Below are 19,931 nucleotides of genomic sequence, written 5' to 3' on the forward strand. Positions count from 1 at the left end.
TCTGGGCTCTTTCCATAGTTTGGCTATTGTGGACATTGCTGCTGTAAACATTGGGGTGCAGGTGGCACTTTTGGATCACTTTGTATCATTTTGGTAAATCCCTAGTGTAATTGTTGGGTCGTGGGAAGCTCTCTTTTTAACTTGTGGAGGAACCTCCATGCTGTTTTTCTAGAGTGGCTGCACCAGCTTGCATTCCCACCAGCAGTGTAAGAGGGTTTTCCTTTCTCCGCAGTATACTTTTGAGATACATCATTGTTGTGCATGTCATCAGTTTGACCCCTCTTCATTTTTTTAAAAACTGAGTAGTATTCTAATGAACGAATCTATCCACTTTGTCTATTTACCTGTTGATGTACATTTGTATTCTTTCCAATTTGGGGCTCTTGTAAGTAAAATAACAGTTAACATCTATGTGCAGGTTGTTTGTGGACATGCATTTCACTTCTTGGGTACATATTTAGTAGGATTGCTGGGTCATATGATACATGTATTATTTTTTGTAAAGTTATTTGAGAGAGAGAGCACGCTCTTGTGAGAGAGCATGCATGGGGGAGAGGGTAGGGAGAGAGAGAATCTCAAGCAGACTCACTGCTGAGCAGGAAGCCCAACTTGGGGTTCTGTCTCAGGATCCTGAAATCATGACCCGAGCCAAAATCAAGAGTTGGATGCTTAACCGAGTGATTGAGCCACCCAAGTGCCCCCATAATAAGCATGTATTTACTTTATAAGAAGCTGCCCAATAGTTTTCCAAAGGGGTAATAATCATTTGACACTCCCACCAACAGTTGGTGTTGTCAGTTTCTTACTTTAGTCATTTTGTGAGTGTATATCAAAACTTTCTGTGGGTTTATTTTGCATTTTCCTGATATAAAGTTGCTGAGCATCTTTTCAAGTGTTTATTGGTCATTACTATATTTTCTTTTGTGAAGTGTCTGTTTAAGTCTTTGACTTGTTAAAAAATTGGGTTGGTTTATTATTACTGAGATGTAAGACTTCTTTATATATTCTGCATAGAAGAGCTCTCACATATGTATTGTGAATATTTTTCTCAGTCTGGCATGTCTTTTCATTTTCTAAAGTATGTATTTTGAATAGCATAATTTTTGAATTTTTAGGAAGCCTAATTTATCAATTCCTTCATTTATAATGTGTGCATTTGTGTTCTAAGAAATCTTTGCCAAACCCAGGGTCACTAAAATTTTTCTCCTATATTTTCTTACGGATATTTTATAAGTTTAGGCTTTATATTTAGGTCTGTGATCTATTTTGAGTTAGTTTTTATGTAAAGTGTGAGGTAAGAGCATAGGCTTATTTTTTCCTAAACTCCTGTTCAGACCATTTGTGGAAAAGACTATCCTTACCCTCATTTAATTCCTTCATTAAATGGTACCTTTGTCTAAAATTCATTATTTTTGTATATGTGGGCCCGTTTCTAGACTTCTGTATGGTGGTTTTCTGTTGCTTTACATGTTCTTATGCTAGTGACACTGTTCATTAATTTAGCTTTCTGATTTATGATTTAGTTTGTAATCAGATTATATATGTCCTTCAAATTTACTTTTTCAAGGTTATTTTAGCTATTTTTCTTTTGCCTTTCTATATGAATTTTAGAATCAACTTGTCCATTTCTGTTTTAAAAAAAAACACTTGTTGGGGTTTTGATTGAAATTTATTAGAAATTTAGGTAATTTGGAGGAAAATTTTCCCAAGTAAATTTTTTTTAAACAGTCCATGAACGCGTTGTATTTCCATTTATGTTGCAGGTTTCACATATAATTTGTTAAGCCTGTCTCTTAAGTATTTAGTAGTTTGATGCTGTTGTAAATGATACTGCTTTTTATTTTCATTTTTTAGTTGTCGATACATGGAAATACAGTTGAGTGTTCAATATGGACTTGTGACTTTGTTAAATTCACTTTAGTTCTAGGAGCTCTGTTGAGATTCCCTAGGATTTTTTCCCTACATGAGCATATCATGTACAGATAATTTTATGTCTTCTTTCCCAGTCCACATACCTATATTTGTCTTTGTTCCCTTATTGTACTGACTAGAATCTTAGGTGAAATGTGGGTTTGAAGCGGTAACAGACTTCCTGGGCTTGAATTTCATTTCAGGAAGAAAACATTCAGTCTTTGACCGTAAGTATGGTTGTTAGGTATAGGTTTTCCATGGGCGCCTACTCTTTATCAGCTTGGGGACATTTCTTTCTTTCAAGGAATTTTATGTTATGAATGGGTGTTGAAAAAAGGGTTTTAGGGGCGCCTGGGTGGCTCAGTCATTAAGCGTCTGCCTTTGGCTCAGGGCGTGATCCTGGCATTCCGGGATCGAACCCCCCATCAGGCTCCTCCGCTGGAAGCCTGCTTCTTCCTCTCCCACTCCCCCTGCTTGTGTTCCCTCTCTTGCTGTCTGTCTCTCTCTGTCAAATAAATGAATAAAATCTTTAAAAAAAAGAAAAAGAAAGAAGGGTTTTAATTGTCAAAATTCCTAAATTTTTTTATCCTGTTCTTAAAATTGCACTATTTTGAATATTGCACCTCTGTGATATGTTTTAATAAAAACAAGAAACTTTTATCTCTTAGAATGTGCCATAAATTACTGTATCATCACAGTTCTTTGAAGTATATGTTATCTAAGTTTTACACATGAGCTTCAAATCATTATTTTCCAAAGGAACTTAAAATTTCTTTGTTTTCTGTTCTCTTTATTGTGGATATATGAATATTCATTTCTAGTAAGTGAGGTTTATTTGTTGTTTCTCCTTGTGTACGATTTTGGTTTCTTGTTGATCACATTTATCAAAGTTGCTTGTGTATTTGAGGAGGAGGAGCATTGGATGTTACGTTTTATATATATAGCTACAAGAACTACCTTACTAAATTAGGTCGGTGCTTAGGTCCATGTTTGTTCTTTGTCCACCTCCCTATGCGAAGAGTGGTGTGTTAAAGTTAGTTAATAGTATTGGTGTGTCTTTATCAGTCCTTCCATATACTATAGCGCTTTATGAAAAGGTTGCTGTGTTACTTGATGCATAGATATTCTTAAATATGTATAGGTATCCAAAACTTATAGATACAGCCATTGATGAATGATATGCAGATATTAAAAGCCATTATTGTGAATTGTGGGTTTTGGGTCATACTTAATGCTCTTTGACTTGAACTTTACTTGTCTGGTAATTAGGGTCTGCTTGTCTTTCTTACTGTCTTTCATTACCTGATAAACTTCCATCCATTCCTTTAATTTTACTATTCCTGAGCCACTTTGTTTTTTTGTTTTTGTGGTGTTTTTTGTTTTGTTTTGTTTTTTGGTGTGTTTCTTGTACACAGCATGTAGTTGAGTCTTGGGTTGTGAGACAAGTTGAAAATTTTTTTGTTTTTATAGGTAAGTCCATTGATATTTATTGATATGATTGAATGTATTTGGTCTCAACTCTATTATGATATTTAATAATTTTTTATTTTGTTGTATTGTCTACATTTCTTTTTTTTGCTATTTATAAAAAAGATTTGTTTAAGAGAGAGCACACAAGTGGGGGGAGGGGCAGAGGGAAAGGAAGAGAGAATTCTCAAGCCGACTCCTTGCTGAGTGCAGAGCCCAAACAGGGTTCGATCCAGGACCCCGAGATCATGACCTGAGCTGAAATCAAGAGTCGGCCACTTAAATGACTGAGCCACCCAGGCGCCCCTCTCTTTTTGCTCTTATTTAAAAAATTATATTTTGTATTTGAGAAGGTTTGTATTTTTTTTCTTCTCCCGTTTTTAGTTGCATTATTTCCACTTTGTGTGCAGATGTTTGTACATTAGTCTTTCATCCTTTTCCCATGTTTGAGAGACGTGTGTGTGTGTGTGTTTAAGTAAAATCTTACTACTAAACTAAAAGTTTTCCAGTTATCTCTTGGTTGGATGAAGAGTGTGTGTGTGTGTGTGTGTGTGTGTGTAAAATTTTATTGGAGTTTACAAGTTATCTCTTGGTTGGATAAAGCCAAGGTGAAGATGGACTGTACTATCCAATATGTAGCCAGTAATCCCTTGTGGCTGTTGAGCCCTTGAAATATGGCTAGTCTGAATTTAGATGTTCCATACAGGTAAAATACACACTAGATTTTATAGACTTGTTATGGGAGAAAAAAATGTAAGTATCTGCATACATTTTTGTATTGATTGTGTGTTGAAATGATAACATTGTAGTTGTGTATATTGGCTTAAATAAAATGTATTATTAAAACTAATTCCACCTGTTCTTTTTTAAGTGTGGCTACTAGAAAATTTAAATATATGGGTCACATGTATGGCTTGCAATGTATTTCTGTTGAACAGTGCTATTCTAGTAGATTTGTCAAAAGTCCCTTATAGAATTACATCCAGCTTAGCTGGATGTAAAATCTTGGTTCATACTTTTCATTCATTGAGGTTTCTCAGAATGTTGCTTCGTTGATATTTTACATAATGTTGTTTTTGAAGTCTGATTTTAGTTTTTGTTTTTTTTTGCTATTTGACTTATTGCAATAACGTATTATAATAGTACTATTTTACTATTGTTTATTGGAGTCTTTGAGGATTTTTTCATTATTTTTGAAATAGTTTTATTCAAAAATGTGTCAGAATTGGTGGTTGTTTTGGATTACTTTTATCAGATAATTAATAAGCTTTTTGTTTATTGTTGTGGTGAAGAAATCATAACCTGAAGTTTACCATCTGAACTATTTTTAAGTCCACAATACAATAGTGTTAACTGTATGTACAGTGTTATGAAATAGATACGTAGCACTTTTTCATCTTGGAAAATTGCAGCTATACACATTGAACAACAGCTTCTTTTTTCCTCCTCTCCTAGTCCCTAGCAACCACTGTTCTACTTGCTATTTTTAAGAATTTGACTACTTTAGGGGCGCCTGGTTGGCTCAGTCAGTACAGCATGCGACTCTTGATCTCGGGGTTTGTGAGTTCAAGCCCCACGTTGAGTGTAGAGATTACTTAAAAGTAAAATCTTTTAAAAAAAGAAAGGATTTGACTACTTTAGGTAACATGTAAGTGAAATCATATAGGATTTATCTTTTTGTGACCAGGACTGGCTTATTTCACTTAGCATAATGTTCTCAAGGTTCATCAGTGTTATAGCATGTGTCAGAATTGCCTTCCTTTTAAGGCTAATACTCCATTAAATGTATATACCACATTTTGTTTATCCCTTCATCTGTCAGTAAACATTTGGATTCCTTCCACCACTGGATATTGTGAATAACCCTACAGCAAACATGGATATGCAAATATCTCTTCTACATCCTGTTTTCAGTTCTTTCGAATATACACATAAAAGTGGGATTGCCAGATCCTGTAGTAGTTCTGTTCCTGTGTTAGAGTCCATGAACGTTTTTGGAGAACTTTTAAGAGTTACTGTGAGCAATTTCCAAGTGTAGGGAGGGTATAGTATTTTTAACTATAGCCACCATACTGTACATTACATCCCCAGAACTTATTAAAATTGTAATTGGAAGTTTGTACCTTTTGACTGCCCTCACCCACCCCCCACCCTGTAGTATTTGTCTAATCCTGGTATCGGGGTAGTACCTGATATTCATTATTCATTGAGTTCAATTAGTCATTGTTAAATGAATTTGGAATTTTTTCCTTCTCGATTATTTGGCAAGAGCTTGACATATACAGAACACTCCACCCAATAACAGCAGAATACATATTTTTCTCAAGCACACACAGAACATTCTCCAGGATAGATCACATTAGGCCACAAAACAACTTTTATCAAATTTAAGAAGAATGAAATCATACCAAGTATATTTTCCAACCACAGTGGAATAAAACTAGAAATCAACAGCAAAAGGAAAACTGGAAAAGTCACAAATATGTGGAAACTAAACAGCACACTTCTGAACAGAGTGGATCAAGAAAGAAATCACAAGGGAATTTAGAAAATACTGAGACATAATGACACAATATAACAATCTTTTTTAAACTGATAAACTCAGTTGCATAGAAAAGTTCAGATTGTTTACAACTCTTGTTTTATGCTATTAATGTCACAAATTAAATCTTTTTACATTTTGTAACATAGTTTTGTATTTTTTTTTTTTCAAGATATTTGACAGGGATAGAGACAGCCAGCGAGAGAGGGAACACAAGCAGGGGGAGTGGGAGAGGAAGAAGCAGGCTCCCAGCAGAGGAGCCTGATGTGGGGCTCGATCCCAGATCGCCGGGATCACGCCCTGAGCCGAAGGCAGACGCTTAACCGCTGTGCCACCCAGGCGCCCCAGTTTTGTATTTAATACTTTTTTTTTTTTTTTGACGTTTTATCTATTTGAGAGAGGGAGTGAGAGAGAGCGAGCATGCACGAGAAGGGGGAGGGTCAGAGGGAGAAGCAAACTCCCCACTGAGCAGGGAGCCTGACATGGGACTTGATCCTAGTACTCCAGGATCATGACCTGAGCTGGAGGCAGCCGCTTAACCAACAGAGCCACCCAGGCACCCTTAATACTTACTCTTATGCTTTTATCTTTTAAGTTCTATACCAGAATCAAAAGTGACTTATGCACCACCATTACAGTATTCCAAGAGTCTGTGTTTGTCTATAAATATACCTTTAACAGAGAGTTTTATGTTTTTGAATGTTTTTGTGTTGCTGTCTAGTGTCTTTGTTTCAACTTGAAGGGACTCCCTTTAGCAATTCTTAAAAGACAGGTCTAGTAGAGATGAATTCCCTCATCTTTTGTTTATATGGGTGGTCTTTATCATTTGTCCTTTGTCATTTTTGAAGGACAGTTTTTCCAGGTACAGTATCTTGGTTGGCAGTTTTTTTTCTTCCATTGCTTTGAATTTATCATCCCACTCTTCTGGCTTGTAGTATTTCTGATGAGAAATTGTTGATAATTTTATGGGTGTTCCCTTGTCCTTGATGGTTTGCTTTTCTCTTGATGCTTTCAAGATTCTGTCTTTGTCTTTGACTATTGACAGTTTGATTACAATGTGTCTTAGTGTGAGCTTCTTCGAATTCATCTTTTTGATGTTGTTTGAGCTTTTTGAATGTGGATGTCCGTTTCTTCCCTCCGATTTGATTTTCAGCCATTGTTGTTTCAACAAATCCTTTGCTTCTTTCTCTTTTCTCTCTTTGGGGCTTCCATAATGTTTATATTGGTGTGTCAGTAGTATATATAAATCTCTTAGGCTTTCATTTCTTCCCCCTTCTTTGTTCCTCTGACTAAATAATTTCAAATGATTTCTCTGAGTTCACTAATTCTTTCCTCTGCTTGATGAAGTATGCTGTTGAATTCCTCTGGTGGATTTTTCAGTTTGGTTTCTGTAATCTTCAGCTCCAGAATTTCTTTGGTTCTTTTTGATATTTCCTATCTCTTCATTGCTATTCTCATTTTGTTCATGCATCAGGTTCCCTGGTTTCATTTAGCTGCCTATTTATGTTTTTTTGTAGCACATTGAGCTTTATTAAGATAAATATTTTAAACTTTGTTGTCAAATAATTCACATATCTCCATTTCTTCAGGGTCTTTTTGGGAGATTTATTTTGTTTCTTTGATTGAGTATATTTCCCTGTTTCTTCATGCCCCTTGTTATTTTTTGCTGTAATTTGTGCATTTTTTATTTTATTTTTTAAATTTTTTCTTTCTTTTTTAAGATTATATTTTGAGAGAGAGAGAGAGAAAGTGAGAGCGCACACGCATGAGAGGGAGTGAGCATGAGTGAGGGAGAGGAGCAGAAGCAGAGAGAGAAGCAAGCTCCCTGCTGAGCAGGGAGCTCAATGGAGGCTCCATCCCATGAGGCTGGGATCATTGACCTGAGCCAAAGGCAGATGCTTAACCTACTGAGCCACCCAGGCGCCCCATTCATTTTATTTTTTCACTTTAAATTTTTTTTAAGTTTATTTATTTACCTTTTTTTCTTTCTTTTTCTTTCTTTTTTTTTTTTTTTAATGATCTCTGCACCCAAGGTGGGGCTTGAATCCACACCTCCCAAGATCAAGAGTCACTCTTCCAACTGAGCCAGCTAGGTGCCCCTAATTTATGCATTTTTCCAGAAAAGTCACCTCTCACAGTCTTTAACGAATTGGCTTCATACCTGGAAGACCTCTTCCAGTCGGTCCAGGCAGGGAGTCCAGAAGCCCCTCAGACCTTTTCTGGAGATGCATCTTCTCTGGGCATGTGCACATAATTTCCAAATTAGGGAGTATTATTAGTTTTTCAAGAGTTTGTAATCTTCTGCTCCCTCTGGTGTCTCTCTGCAGTATTATAACTTCATTGGTGCATCAACAATACTCTCAGTTCTTTCTTGTTCTCTACAGTTCCCAGGCATCCAAAGAATGCCGGCTGGTTCAGTCAGCCCTCTGAGTTAGCTGAGACAGTTAGTCCCTTGAGCAGTTTACCCAAAAAGCTGTAATGTTGGATGTACATTCTATTTCTTCCCAAGAGAGAAGCTGTGAGCAGAGTGTTTTCTCCTGACAGCACTGAGCATTGTCACATTGTGCCTGTGCTGGTGAGGGAGGGTTCTTGTGTGCCATCTTGCTCCCTTGTGAGCTTTTTTTTAATATGTAGATTCTGATGTATTATTTCCAGACATTTTGGGGGGTTGTTGTTTTGAATATTCTGTTGCATTGTTTTGTTTTTCTTCTTCAGGGACTCCAATTATATGACTGTCATTCCTTCTTTGTTTTACATCTTATTGTCTTATTGATTTTACTTTCTCTATCTCATTTTCATTCTCTTGGTCATTTGACAACCTTTATGTAATACTTTTTTGTTTGAGTATATTTTGCATTTGGCTACTAGTAACTTCAGTCTTCATCTCTGAGATAATTGTCATTTTCTTTTTTTCCTGAGTTAGTCAGCTCTTTTCATTTTTTTCCTGAGTCTTCTATCCTCCTTCTCTGATCTTAGTTTTTGAGTTTTTGAGTCAAAGATATTTTTCATGTCTCTAAATGCTTCTTTGGGGCATATTTAATTAAGTTCATTCAGTGCATTTTTCTTGAAGTTTTTTTTTTCCATTCCTCTCTCCTGCAGAGTGGAAAGAATTTATCATTACAGGTATAGTGAATCTTTTTAAAATTTTAATAATAACAATAGACTTCTAGGTTTCCTTTGTAAGTTAAAGGTGGTTCACAATTTACTAGTTCTATGGTGCCCTCTCTTGTCTGCGTAGAATGATCTGCTTTTGAGGAATAGGCAAAGAAGGGCTTGTCTCATTTTAGCTGTTCCTAACTAGTGTTTCAAAATCCTCATTATCTTGTTTTCTATAGGATAGATGGGCTCAGTTTTTATCTTTTCCTTCTCTGCAAGGATTCAAAACTTCATCTTTTGATTTTGATCTCCCAGAATTTTGCTATACTCTGTTTTGGGCTGATGGCTCATCTTTCATTCTCTTTGTTATTGTGCCTCTATAAATTTCTTAGTCCTTTATTGGTAAATTTACTATTGTAGGGTGGTGAAGTAGATAAATGTAGGCATTTAGTCTGCTATTGTTAACTGGGGGTTTTGCATGTGAATTTTTAAAATACCAAATGAATCTTTGTGGGGTTTTTGGGGTTTGTTTTTTTTTAATGCAGCCTATCTCAGTTGATAGATTCTGATACCCAACAAGTTGGGCATGAAGTTGGCAAGATGGAAAACAGACATACAAACAAGGATTCAAATTTCATCCCTGTTGATTTCTACCAGTGTGGCCATAGAGCCTTAGTTTACTCTTCCCCAAAAGAAAAAAAAAAAATCTGCCCTGCATTCTGCAGGATAGTGCTTGGTACTTGTTATATATGACTAAAAGCCATGAATTATTCAGTTCCTTTTAGTTTGCTTTTAACATTTTATCTCATACTGTTAGGAAAAACAGAAAGCACAGACAATGTAAATATCTAGGAAAACACAAAAATGTTTAGGTATAATACAGTAAGTTTCAAAAGGATATTTCAGAATGTCAGAGTCAAAAGAAGTGACTTTGTGTATATTGGTGGTGAGTCCCTTCATTTAAGATGCAAAGCTTTTATACCGCTTTTTAAACTTAGGAAAGTAATACAGATTTATTACAGAAAATTTGGAAAATACGAGAGAACAGACACACAGAAGAATATAAATAAGGCCCACCTAAAAAAATACTTCGTGGTGTATTGTATTCTATATTCTTATAGTCTATTTTCTCTACACACATATTTATATATTTTTATACATATTATTTATATTATAACATGTTATAATATACATTATATTTATGCATGTTATATTTATACAGTTAAGCTAGCCCCCACCCACCTGTCCCTTACCTCAAAAAAGTATCCTAACATCTTTTCAGGTTAGTAGAGGTCTGTGTTGTGTTAGTTTTTACTACTACCTAAGTATATAACTAATTCTCTATTGCTGTTTAGACTTTATGGGTTGTTTGGGGGTTTTTTTGGTGTTATAAACAATGCCAGATAAGCGTTTTATTTAGTCATTTGTTGGCCCTTTGTGTGTTGCCTTTGATGAATTTCCTAAGTGGAGTTGGTAGGTCAAAAGAATGCTGCCTTAATGGAAAACAAAGCAAATAGTGCTTTTGAAAACCAGGTAACCTCACCAGCGTGTAATGCAGCTTGTAACAAGGGATCACCATTATTCCTGCCAACCCTCTGCCCCAATAAAGACAAATGAAAACTCTGGTACCTACTTCCAGGATTTTTTATGTTTGTCACTGGCTATGGTTATTGTATGAAGCACGGGCTTCAAGAAGCTATATCACTGTTGGTTTTTTTCTGAGTTTTTAGGTTGAGGCTGTCTGATAATATGGGAAAGAAAATGATAACTGAGAATTTATTTTTAGAGCTAAATTTGGTCTGTAAATTAAAATGGGGGAGTGTGTCATGATCTGGCTCCTTAATTTCTGGCTGCAGCTCTGTCATCTGCCAGCTGTGTTAACAAGAGAGTTATCTATGATCTATTTTTAAATTTCCTCACATGTAAAATTAAAATAATATTAAATCTTCATCTATTAAAGATGTATTTCGATAATTGGATAACACCTAAAAATGTTTTGTACTTAGGAGAAAGAGAAAGTCCATTATATATCAAAAGAATCTCTTCAGATCAAAATGTGCTACCAGTTAACTCAGTTTCCTCTTGTCACCCATGTTCTAGATTATTAGCATTACAAGACCATGGTTTTTTATTTTTTTTATTTTTTATAGATGTTATTTATTTGAGAGAGAGAGAACGAGAGAGCACAAGTGGAGGGAAGGGGCAGAGGAAGAGGGAAAGCAGACTCCCTGCTGAGCAGGGAGCCTGATGCAGGTCTGGATTCCAGGACCCCGGGTTCATGACCTGAGCCGAAGGCAGACACTTAACCAACTGAGTCACCCGGGTGCCCCCTGGCTTTTTATTTTTAACAGTCCATTCTAGTAAAGATGGAATAGTCAAAGAACACTCAAATCAGAGTCCTGAAATTTGACTGTCTCATGTGTTTATACCATAACTAAGAGCAAATCATTTGTTTCTTGAGTCTCATCTATGATGTAGTATAATATCTATCCTTGTCCCCAAATTTTGAGGAGTTAATAAGCTTGTGATTGTAGATGTATTTTGAGAACTATAAAACGTTATAAAAATGCAGGGTGGCGTTTCATATTGCATCACTGTGTTTGACCAGGAGAGGTGAAATGTCAGCAAGGTAATAGGAAAGTATAGGTTTAAATGATGCTAGAAATTGCTCTTTCAGAGCCTGGCTTTCCTAATTTCTTGATGCTGTTTGTGGCTGTGTTTGATCCTCTCACAATTTTTTAGCTAACTTGAAAGTTTTTTTACTAAAGACTCTTACTAAATGGATGGTAATATTTGTATGGGCAAGTGTATATAGTGCTCCAACTTGGGATCCTATCCTGTGAAGGAAAACATTTCTTCTGGTATTGAAAGTGGAAAAACTAAAATCTAAGCTAGCACCCACCCACCTTTTATCTCAATTGCTTTCCTTTTGTTGAATGTCTCTGAGCTTTTGTCTATTTTGGACAGTTTGTTTTCTCTGCATGGATTGTTAGTTTACTTATTTATTTTTGGTCTTTTGCCTTGCTAAATCTAAATCTCTATCAATCCTGGAAGTTTTAAAGATTTTTTTATTTATTTGAGAGAGAGGGAAAGCGATCACAGAGAGGGAGAGAGAGGGATTACAGAGGGAGAGGGAGAAGCATACTCACTGCTGAGCAGAGAGCCTGATGTGGGACTCGATCCCAGGACCCTGAGATCATGACCTGAGTGGAAGGCAGATGCTCAACCGACTGAGCCACCCAGGTGCCCTGATCCTGAAAGTTTTAGTTTAGATTTTACTTTCTTTGGGTATCTTTATCCTCCTTAGACAGTGTTTTGACCAACTGAGAAGAGACATGCTTGTCAAGTCCAAACGTGATTGCATACTTAGATACCTCTCTTATAGCTAAGTTCCTTAATAGCAGTGTCTCTCATTCACTCTTAGTTTCTGGTGTCTACTAGGTACTCTGAAATGTATTGAAAGAATGACACTGATAAATTCTTAGCCAGTACTCTTTTATCTTTTAGATAAAGAAATTACAGAAGGCCTCTCTGATAAGATGAGACGTGAAGAAATTTCAAAAGCAATCCTTTTGGATATTTAGGAACCTGAAGGAAAGTCAGTGTGGCTACGATAAAGGATGGGTAGGGAGAGGTAGAAGATAAGGTCAGAGAGAAATAAAGCCATATAAGTCAGCGATAATTTTAATCTTTAATCGGAGTATGAAGGGGATCTTTTGGGGAGTGACTGGACCTAATTTGCCTTCTGCAAAGTAAAACTACTTTGTTGAGCATGGTCCCTTGTGGGTCAAGGGAGAAAGTGGGTATTAAGTGGGGAAGACAATGAAAGTTACTAGAATCAGGATGTATTTTATAGGAACTTTTGTTTAACCTTAGTTTAAAAATATTTCTTGCTATGTTATTAATATAGTCTGTTGAACATAATTTTCTTTTTTTGAGTTATTCAGTATTTTGTACTGTTGAAGTTTCAGGTGTGTACTTGTAGAAGATAATTAAAACTTGTGACACACTCTTTTCCTGTCATTTGCATATTTTCCCATATTCTGGTATTGGTGACAAACACCTCTATTAATTTGGCAAACAAGGGATCAGTTTTCTTTTGACTGAGATGTTAAATTCTAGTTTGTGAATATGTGTATAATCTTTAAAGAAAATTCTGCTTAATAAAATTATAAACATCTAAGGTGATGCCAGGATGAGCACAAGTATTAAGAGATATCAATGGCAATGTTTTCTATAGTTCTGTGGCAAAGAAACTGTTTATAATTAATTCTTAAAGTCACCTTGCAGTTATTAAACAAAGTAAATTTTAAATAGAATTCTGCATTGTATTAACATTATTAAAACGACTTATGTTGCCTACTTTACATTTTCCAGGAACATCACTTACAACGAGCTATTTCAGCACAGCAAGTATTTAGAGAAAAAAAAGAGAGCATGGTCATTCCAGTTCCTGAGGCAGAGAGCAACGTCAACTATTACAATCGCTTGTACAAAGGAGAGTTTAAACAGCCAAAACAGTTCATTCATATTCAGCGTAAGTTTGTTGATTCATTGTTTTCTGTTTGTAATTTAAATTTGTCAGCAGTGAAAATTCTTTCTCTTTTATGTCCAAAGAGATTTAAATTTTTCAGTGCATATACATTAAGTCATAGAAATGTAAAACGTTAAGGGGTAAAATCTCTCTGTGCTTAACATCTGAACTTGGAAATCATTTTGAGTGTTAGTTGCATTTGGAACATTTGATATTTAGTACAGAATTTTGTGTAGCACTTACACCTTATTATTATACATCTAAAAGTTCATAGATTACTGTACTCAAATTTGAGATTTATATAGCCTAGTGGCTATAATGCTGATTAGCGGTGAATCTTCAGAAAGTTTTTAGAATTAGATTATACCCCTCTACCATCATCTAATTTTTATAAAATTATATTTCTGCTTCCTTTGATACTCTTATTTTTCTCCCCATTGTTATATTTAATCATGATGTCTTGCCTTAAAACTATTTCACTAAATTATATTTACTACTCCTCCATCACCTTTCCTTACCCTCTTCTAATGTATCTTCTCCACAAAGTCCACTGGCACCAGAGTGGTCTTCCTCAAGTGTCAGTCTGATCTAATTATTCTCTGGCTTAAAATCACACTATTCTTTATTGTCCATAGTAGGAGTTTTCAGGGGTTGGTTCAAACAGATGCTGATGTTTTGGTATGGTGCCTGATTGTATAAGAAAAAGCCTTGGGTAGTTGTTAAAATAGAGATTCCAGAGCTCTGCTTCAGGTCTGAGGTATGTGGCCTGGTAATAAGTATTTCAAAAAGTTCCCCAGGTAATTATGAAACCTCTCCAGATTTAAGACTGTGAGATCGACTGTTTTCCATCAGTTCTACGGTGCACATTTTTTATTGATCATTTTTGAAATGAGATTGCATATAAAATTGCTGTTGTCCTGGGTTCAGGTCTTGTTTATCTAAAGAAAATTTGCGTTTGTTTCTGCCAAGCATCTGGTGACACTTCAACAGGAGACCACTTTAAAGTCTTCAGTGTTTATTTTGTTTGTTTTTAGACCATACTGGTAGCTTTAGTTCAGGCTGCAGACCTGCCTAGAGTTTAGTTCTTAGGGGGAGAGTTTTCCCTCCTCCTTTCAGCTAAGGGCAAGTTGAGAAATGAAGTTCCTTGCTATTCCTTTCTGCATAGCTGGTTAATTTCTTTACCTTACTCTGAGGTTGTTACCACTTGTTAGTGTATCTTTGTGCAGTAGTCTATTAAACTTCTTAATAGACTCCAGCAGAAAGCTTTTTTTTCCCTTATAGTACATAAAGTCATGGTTCACCTTTTAACTGATGGCAGTTTAGATTTGACAGAGTTCAGTAATAGCCAAATTCTCTAGTTTGAATACAAGACCCTTTGTGATTTTTTTTCCCCCCTGTCTATTCTATTAACCTCATTTCCTGTTCTTCCCCTCAGTCTCTTTACCATAGGAACTAATGTAAAATTACTCATGTTTGCCTGGTTGTTTCATATTTCGTACTTGCACGTGCTATTCAAGTCATCTTTCCCCTCCTGTAACTCATTTAAGACCTAAGTCCCCTACGAAGCTTACCCTGACTTTTCTCACTTGACCTCTGTTTTTTAGTCATCTCAGTATCTTTGTACATACCTCTATTAGAGGACTCACCATACCTAGTTGCAATTATTTGTACCACTTTCTCTCCTTTTAAACTATGAGCTCTTGGGGCAGGGACAGTTTTATTTTCTCTTTGTATCTTTAGGGTAAGCTGCATGGCTTATAGATACACAGTAAATAGTATGTTTGTTGACTGAATCGTTTTTAAATGGCTTTTAAAAAGGCTCTTAGGTATCGGAACCAATTTCCAGAGACACTTCTCTGAAGCATTCAAGAGAAATATGATGCAGAAATTATTTATGTGATTTCTTTCCTCTGTATTAGTTTGTTGAATTTGCCTTGTCTTTGTATTGGGAAGGAGATAGCTGTTCATAATAGGAATTATAAGGATTTTTCAAGCCAAAGTGTGTGTGTGTTGTTGTTTTGTATTTTAGTAACAGTGTGGCTAGACATCAGGACCATATATAAAAACCATCCTAGAAAACCAAGAACGTAGAAATTGGGTGTAGTTAGGCCCGTTAGATACTATAAATATTAATCTTGGGTTGGCTTTTAAATTTCACTTCATTCTATTACTGTAGAAGATGGAATAAAAATAATAGAACGTTATTTTAACTTTTTTTTTTTAGTCTGTCAACATATGTATTCTACATACTACATACAATATCTTCCTGCACCTACAAATTTTCGTTGTTTTTTTCTATGTACATTTTTAATTTCTTAGGTTTTAATTTAGTCTGTTGTCATTTTCCATGTCTATTAATTCTATCAAATTGATATTCCACAATTTGCTAACCTCTGTGCCTATTACTAACCTTAAACATTTCTGTAATAAAATAAATACAGCATGAGATTTTTTTTTTTCCAAGAAAGGGCTTTTCTTTCTAAAGTTTATTTATTTATTTTTAGTAATCTCTATACCCAGGGTGGGGCTTGAACTCACAAACCCATGATCAAGAGTCACTGAGCCAGCCAGGCACCCCTCAAGGAAAGAAGTTTAAACGTTTTTTGACATAACTTCTGAGTTCTTAATATAAGGAATTCCAGAAAATATTGCTCTGGCTTTTTCATTTTGTTCTTTATGTGTTAGATTTGAAAGTATCCCCGTTTGCCTGGCTAGAAAAAGACATTGTTCAATTGCCACCTTAGGGTGGCCTACTTCAGGTCCATCCCATTGTTTGCCTGGGCTTTGGCGGAAGCTTCTTTATCAGTCCACACTGCCACTAATGTGATTATTATCCATTTAGAGTTGTTCAAAGAGTCTCTGTTGTCTATCGGATAAAATTTTAGTGTCATATTTTAAGACCCTTCTTTGTGCCTATCCAGTCGCAGTTCCCTGTGGGTTCTTCCACTAGGACAACCATGCCGAAATGAGCTGTTGGAAGTGAAGGTCTCTTTCTTTCTCTAGATGGTAAACTTCTCAGCAGCAGAATTTCACCTTATTCACCATAAAGTCCCAGAATACGGCCTCATTACAGTTTTTTTCCCCAATTCCTTTAACCCTTCGCACTTTCAGCTACAAAATAATGAGCTCCTTGCAACACTCTTATGCCATATTTTCTCATACCTCCATGCCTTCGCATAACCCTTTACTTCTGTCCTCCACTTGTTAAAATATAACATGTTCTCTGTGTCTCATCTCCAGGATTACATTTAGCAGCCTTCTCTAAGCAAATTTGCTTCCCTCAAGCCCTCCTGTGTCACTTGCACACCCTCATTGTGGCATTAACCACCTTTGATTGTGATTGTTTGCCCCGTGTTGTTGTTTCACTAGGCTATAACAGTCATTGAAAATAGGGACTTTTTCCTTTTAATTTCACTGCCCAGTAGTACCTAGCATGTGGTTAGGTATGCAATTTAATATTTGCTGAATAAATAAGTAAATGAGTGAATGAATGGATAATTGAAGGTAAAAGTATCACCATGGCATTTTTGAGACATTGATCTTACAGGACTCAAAATTGTACACAGAACCAAATATAACTGAAATTATTGATATGTACAGTGAAATTGAGGAACTGTGTGGATCCAAGTTGGAAATGAAAAGTGAGCTCTGTTATTTACAGCATGTCTTTTTTTTTTTTTTTAAGATTTTATTTATTTATTTGACAGAGATAGAGACAGCCAGCGAGAGAGGGAACACAAGCAGGGGGAGTGGGAGAGGAAGAAGCAGGCTCATAGTGGAGGAGCCTGACGTGGGGCTCGATCCCGTAACGCCGGAATCACGCCCTGAGCCGAAGGCAGACACTTTAACCGCTGTGCCACCCAGGCGCCCCTACAGCATGTCATTTTAGGACAGAACACGTGTATGCCAGGAAGGAGTTGGGAGTGGAATGATTCCGGTCTTGGTATGGATGGGAGAACATTGTTCCTTCCCGTCTCTTTCAGTACCAGTTCTCCGTAGTCACCTGTATTGGTAGTCTGAGGAACTTCTTTAATCAGAACACACTGGGGTATTCTTTCCAGGTTGGAAGCATCTTGAAGGCATATAGCTGTTGATGATCTAAGATACTCAAACTGTTCCTCATTTGGCTAATTCTGCATACTAGTCAATTGGATGACACATGCATAAGATGCTATCTCCATTTTACTTGCTGTTACAACAAATTTACTTTGGGTACCTCACCCCAGGTGTTGTAATTCCTTCATTCCTTTTGTAATTTAAGAACTTCATCGAATTCAGAACCCAAACTTTTCTCCCTTAGATGACTTTGTTTACATTGTAATAAGTTCTTTATTTTGACCTTCCGTTACCCCTTTATTTAATATGGTGAAATTTTACAGTTAGCATTAAGTATCTCAGAATTCTAGAACATGAAGGAACTTGAGATACTGTTTCAATATTGTTTCGTAAGTGTTCTGAAGTTAATTTGTGTCTAGTTTTGAACTCAGCTAAATGGTATTGAAAATAGGACTCCTTATCTTGTTTTGAAAGGAAACGTCTCTCCTCTTCTCACTGCATTGCACCTTCAAATACAGATCAGTAGACCATCTCACCTGCTTCTTGGCTGGAAGAAAGGAGAGTTCAGGAGGACGAATAGGTGGGAAGTAGCACCTCCTTGTTATCTGCCGGGCAGGGAGAGGAACTTACTGAAAGGAGATTGACTTCTCTTTGTATCTGCAGCAAAGATAGTAAAGCCCTGGGAAAGTGCCAGTCTTTGCATTATACTGCTGTGCACTTCAGTACACATGAGGCTGGCTTCTCCGTCTGATAAAGCTGACCATTGTCAAGTCAACATTGGGAAAAGAAGAAAAATTCCACTTATTCAATGTAAAGTAGACCTATATAGTCCACTAGGTTTTCAGCAGGAGTGAGATAGATAGATGCTGGCCTAACATCTAACTTCAGTCTCATTATCCTTGAAAATGTCCTTTGCTATTCTCATTAACAAAAGTGATGATAATTGACCTTTTACCCTGGTAGGACAAACATGTTTTGTAAGAATTGGGAAAGATCCCAAATGAAGAGCATTGCTTTGTTTATACAGTAAAACTCCTTGGTGAAAAGGATGCATTCTAGGAATATCACTTTGTGTAAAAAAGTTACTAGGTGTGTATTAAGCAGTTAAATTGAGCACAGATCTCATGAAATGAATCACACATTTAAATAAATATTAGAAAAAAACAGTGCCATATGTACAGAAGCAGAGTGTATCACATTTGTGGAGAACACATTCCAGGTGAAGTAGATCCCACGTTGGGGTGATTTGGAGGCATGGTAACGGGGGTAGTGAACCAGGCTAGACCCGAGGGGCAACCCACATTCGGATCAGCTGGCTCTAAGGATCTCTGTTCTCAGGTTTATAATGAGCCTCCTGTTCTCGGGTAAAGCTGTGAGTGGGCGTGAAGGCTGAAATGGTAGAGCAGTACCTGGGTAGCTACTAATGCAGGAAGAAGGGAACCCAAAACGCGGAAAGTAGTAAAGTAATGCCAGGTGTTTTGGGAAAAAGCAGAATATTCATTTGGTAGTCTGGCTAGAGAGAGAAGTCATAGTACAAAGAGAGTGCCTTTGGAGTCTTTATGCATTTATTTATGCCCACTATTAAAAAATTTAAGAATTGGGGTGACTGAGTAAAATATACAGTATCACAAATTAAAGACCATGGTTAAAGAAATTCAAGAGAAAACAAAGACACTACAGTAAGAGGTAAGTTTGATGCATAATAGTGCATATTTTAGGCATGATGTAATTAATAGACAAAAGCAAAAAAGTAAGATTGGTTTTAAGGTGCATATTTCAGTGCATGTGTCCTGGCACTGAAGCGTTTAGAACTCTCCTGCCGGGGCCACACGAAGATACTGTCATGTAACCCAGCACCCCTGATTTTGTTAATAGGAGTTACCAGAAATAGGCTTTCAGCATATTCACCTAGCAGCTAGCATCTCCATGGGAGATTCTTCATTGACCCCACACTGCCCTGACAGTTGGCACATTTTAACATTTTATGTGTCTCCTTATCTACCATAAAAGACTAAATTTCCTTCCCATTTTACCCCCGTAATACAACTTAATGGGATACCTACCTATAAAAATATTTTCTTATATGCTTATTTCCTGACAATTTTAGTAGAAGACTAAACTTTTGTTTCCACAGTTACGGATAAAGGGCATAGTAAAATAGCATTTACTGATTGCCATGCCCAGGTCCTGTTAGTGTTTTACATGTAGTAAGTCAGTTATGCCTTAAAGGAACCTTATAAGGCAGCTAGTGTTTTCACCCTTGTTTTAAAGGAATATTATATAAAGAGCCCAAAGTAATGCAGCTAGCAAGTGGAAGAGTCGGAA

The 19,931-nt window shown here is 36.4% G+C and overlaps 1 protein-coding gene across 2 annotated transcripts in view; it reads left to right on the plus strand.

The window, feature by feature from the left end:
- The window catches only part of EPC2 (enhancer of polycomb 2), a 117,188-nt gene that overhangs the window by 33,562 nt on the left and 63,695 nt on the right, over positions 1-19,931 (plus strand). For both annotated transcript variants that reach the window (XM_045782221.2, XM_045782212.2), the window contains exon 2: positions 13,394-13,553. In XM_045782221.2, coding sequence (XP_045638177.1) covers positions 13,394-13,553 — 160 coding nt within the window. The remainder of the gene's footprint in view (positions 1-13,393; positions 13,554-19,931) is intronic.

The sequence above is a fragment of the Ursus americanus genome, chromosome 1 (assembly GCF_024610735.1).
Source record: "Ursus americanus isolate L20-20 chromosome 1, mUrsAme1.1.p, whole genome shotgun sequence".
In the NCBI taxonomy this organism is placed as follows: Eukaryota; Metazoa; Chordata; class Mammalia; order Carnivora; family Ursidae; genus Ursus; species Ursus americanus.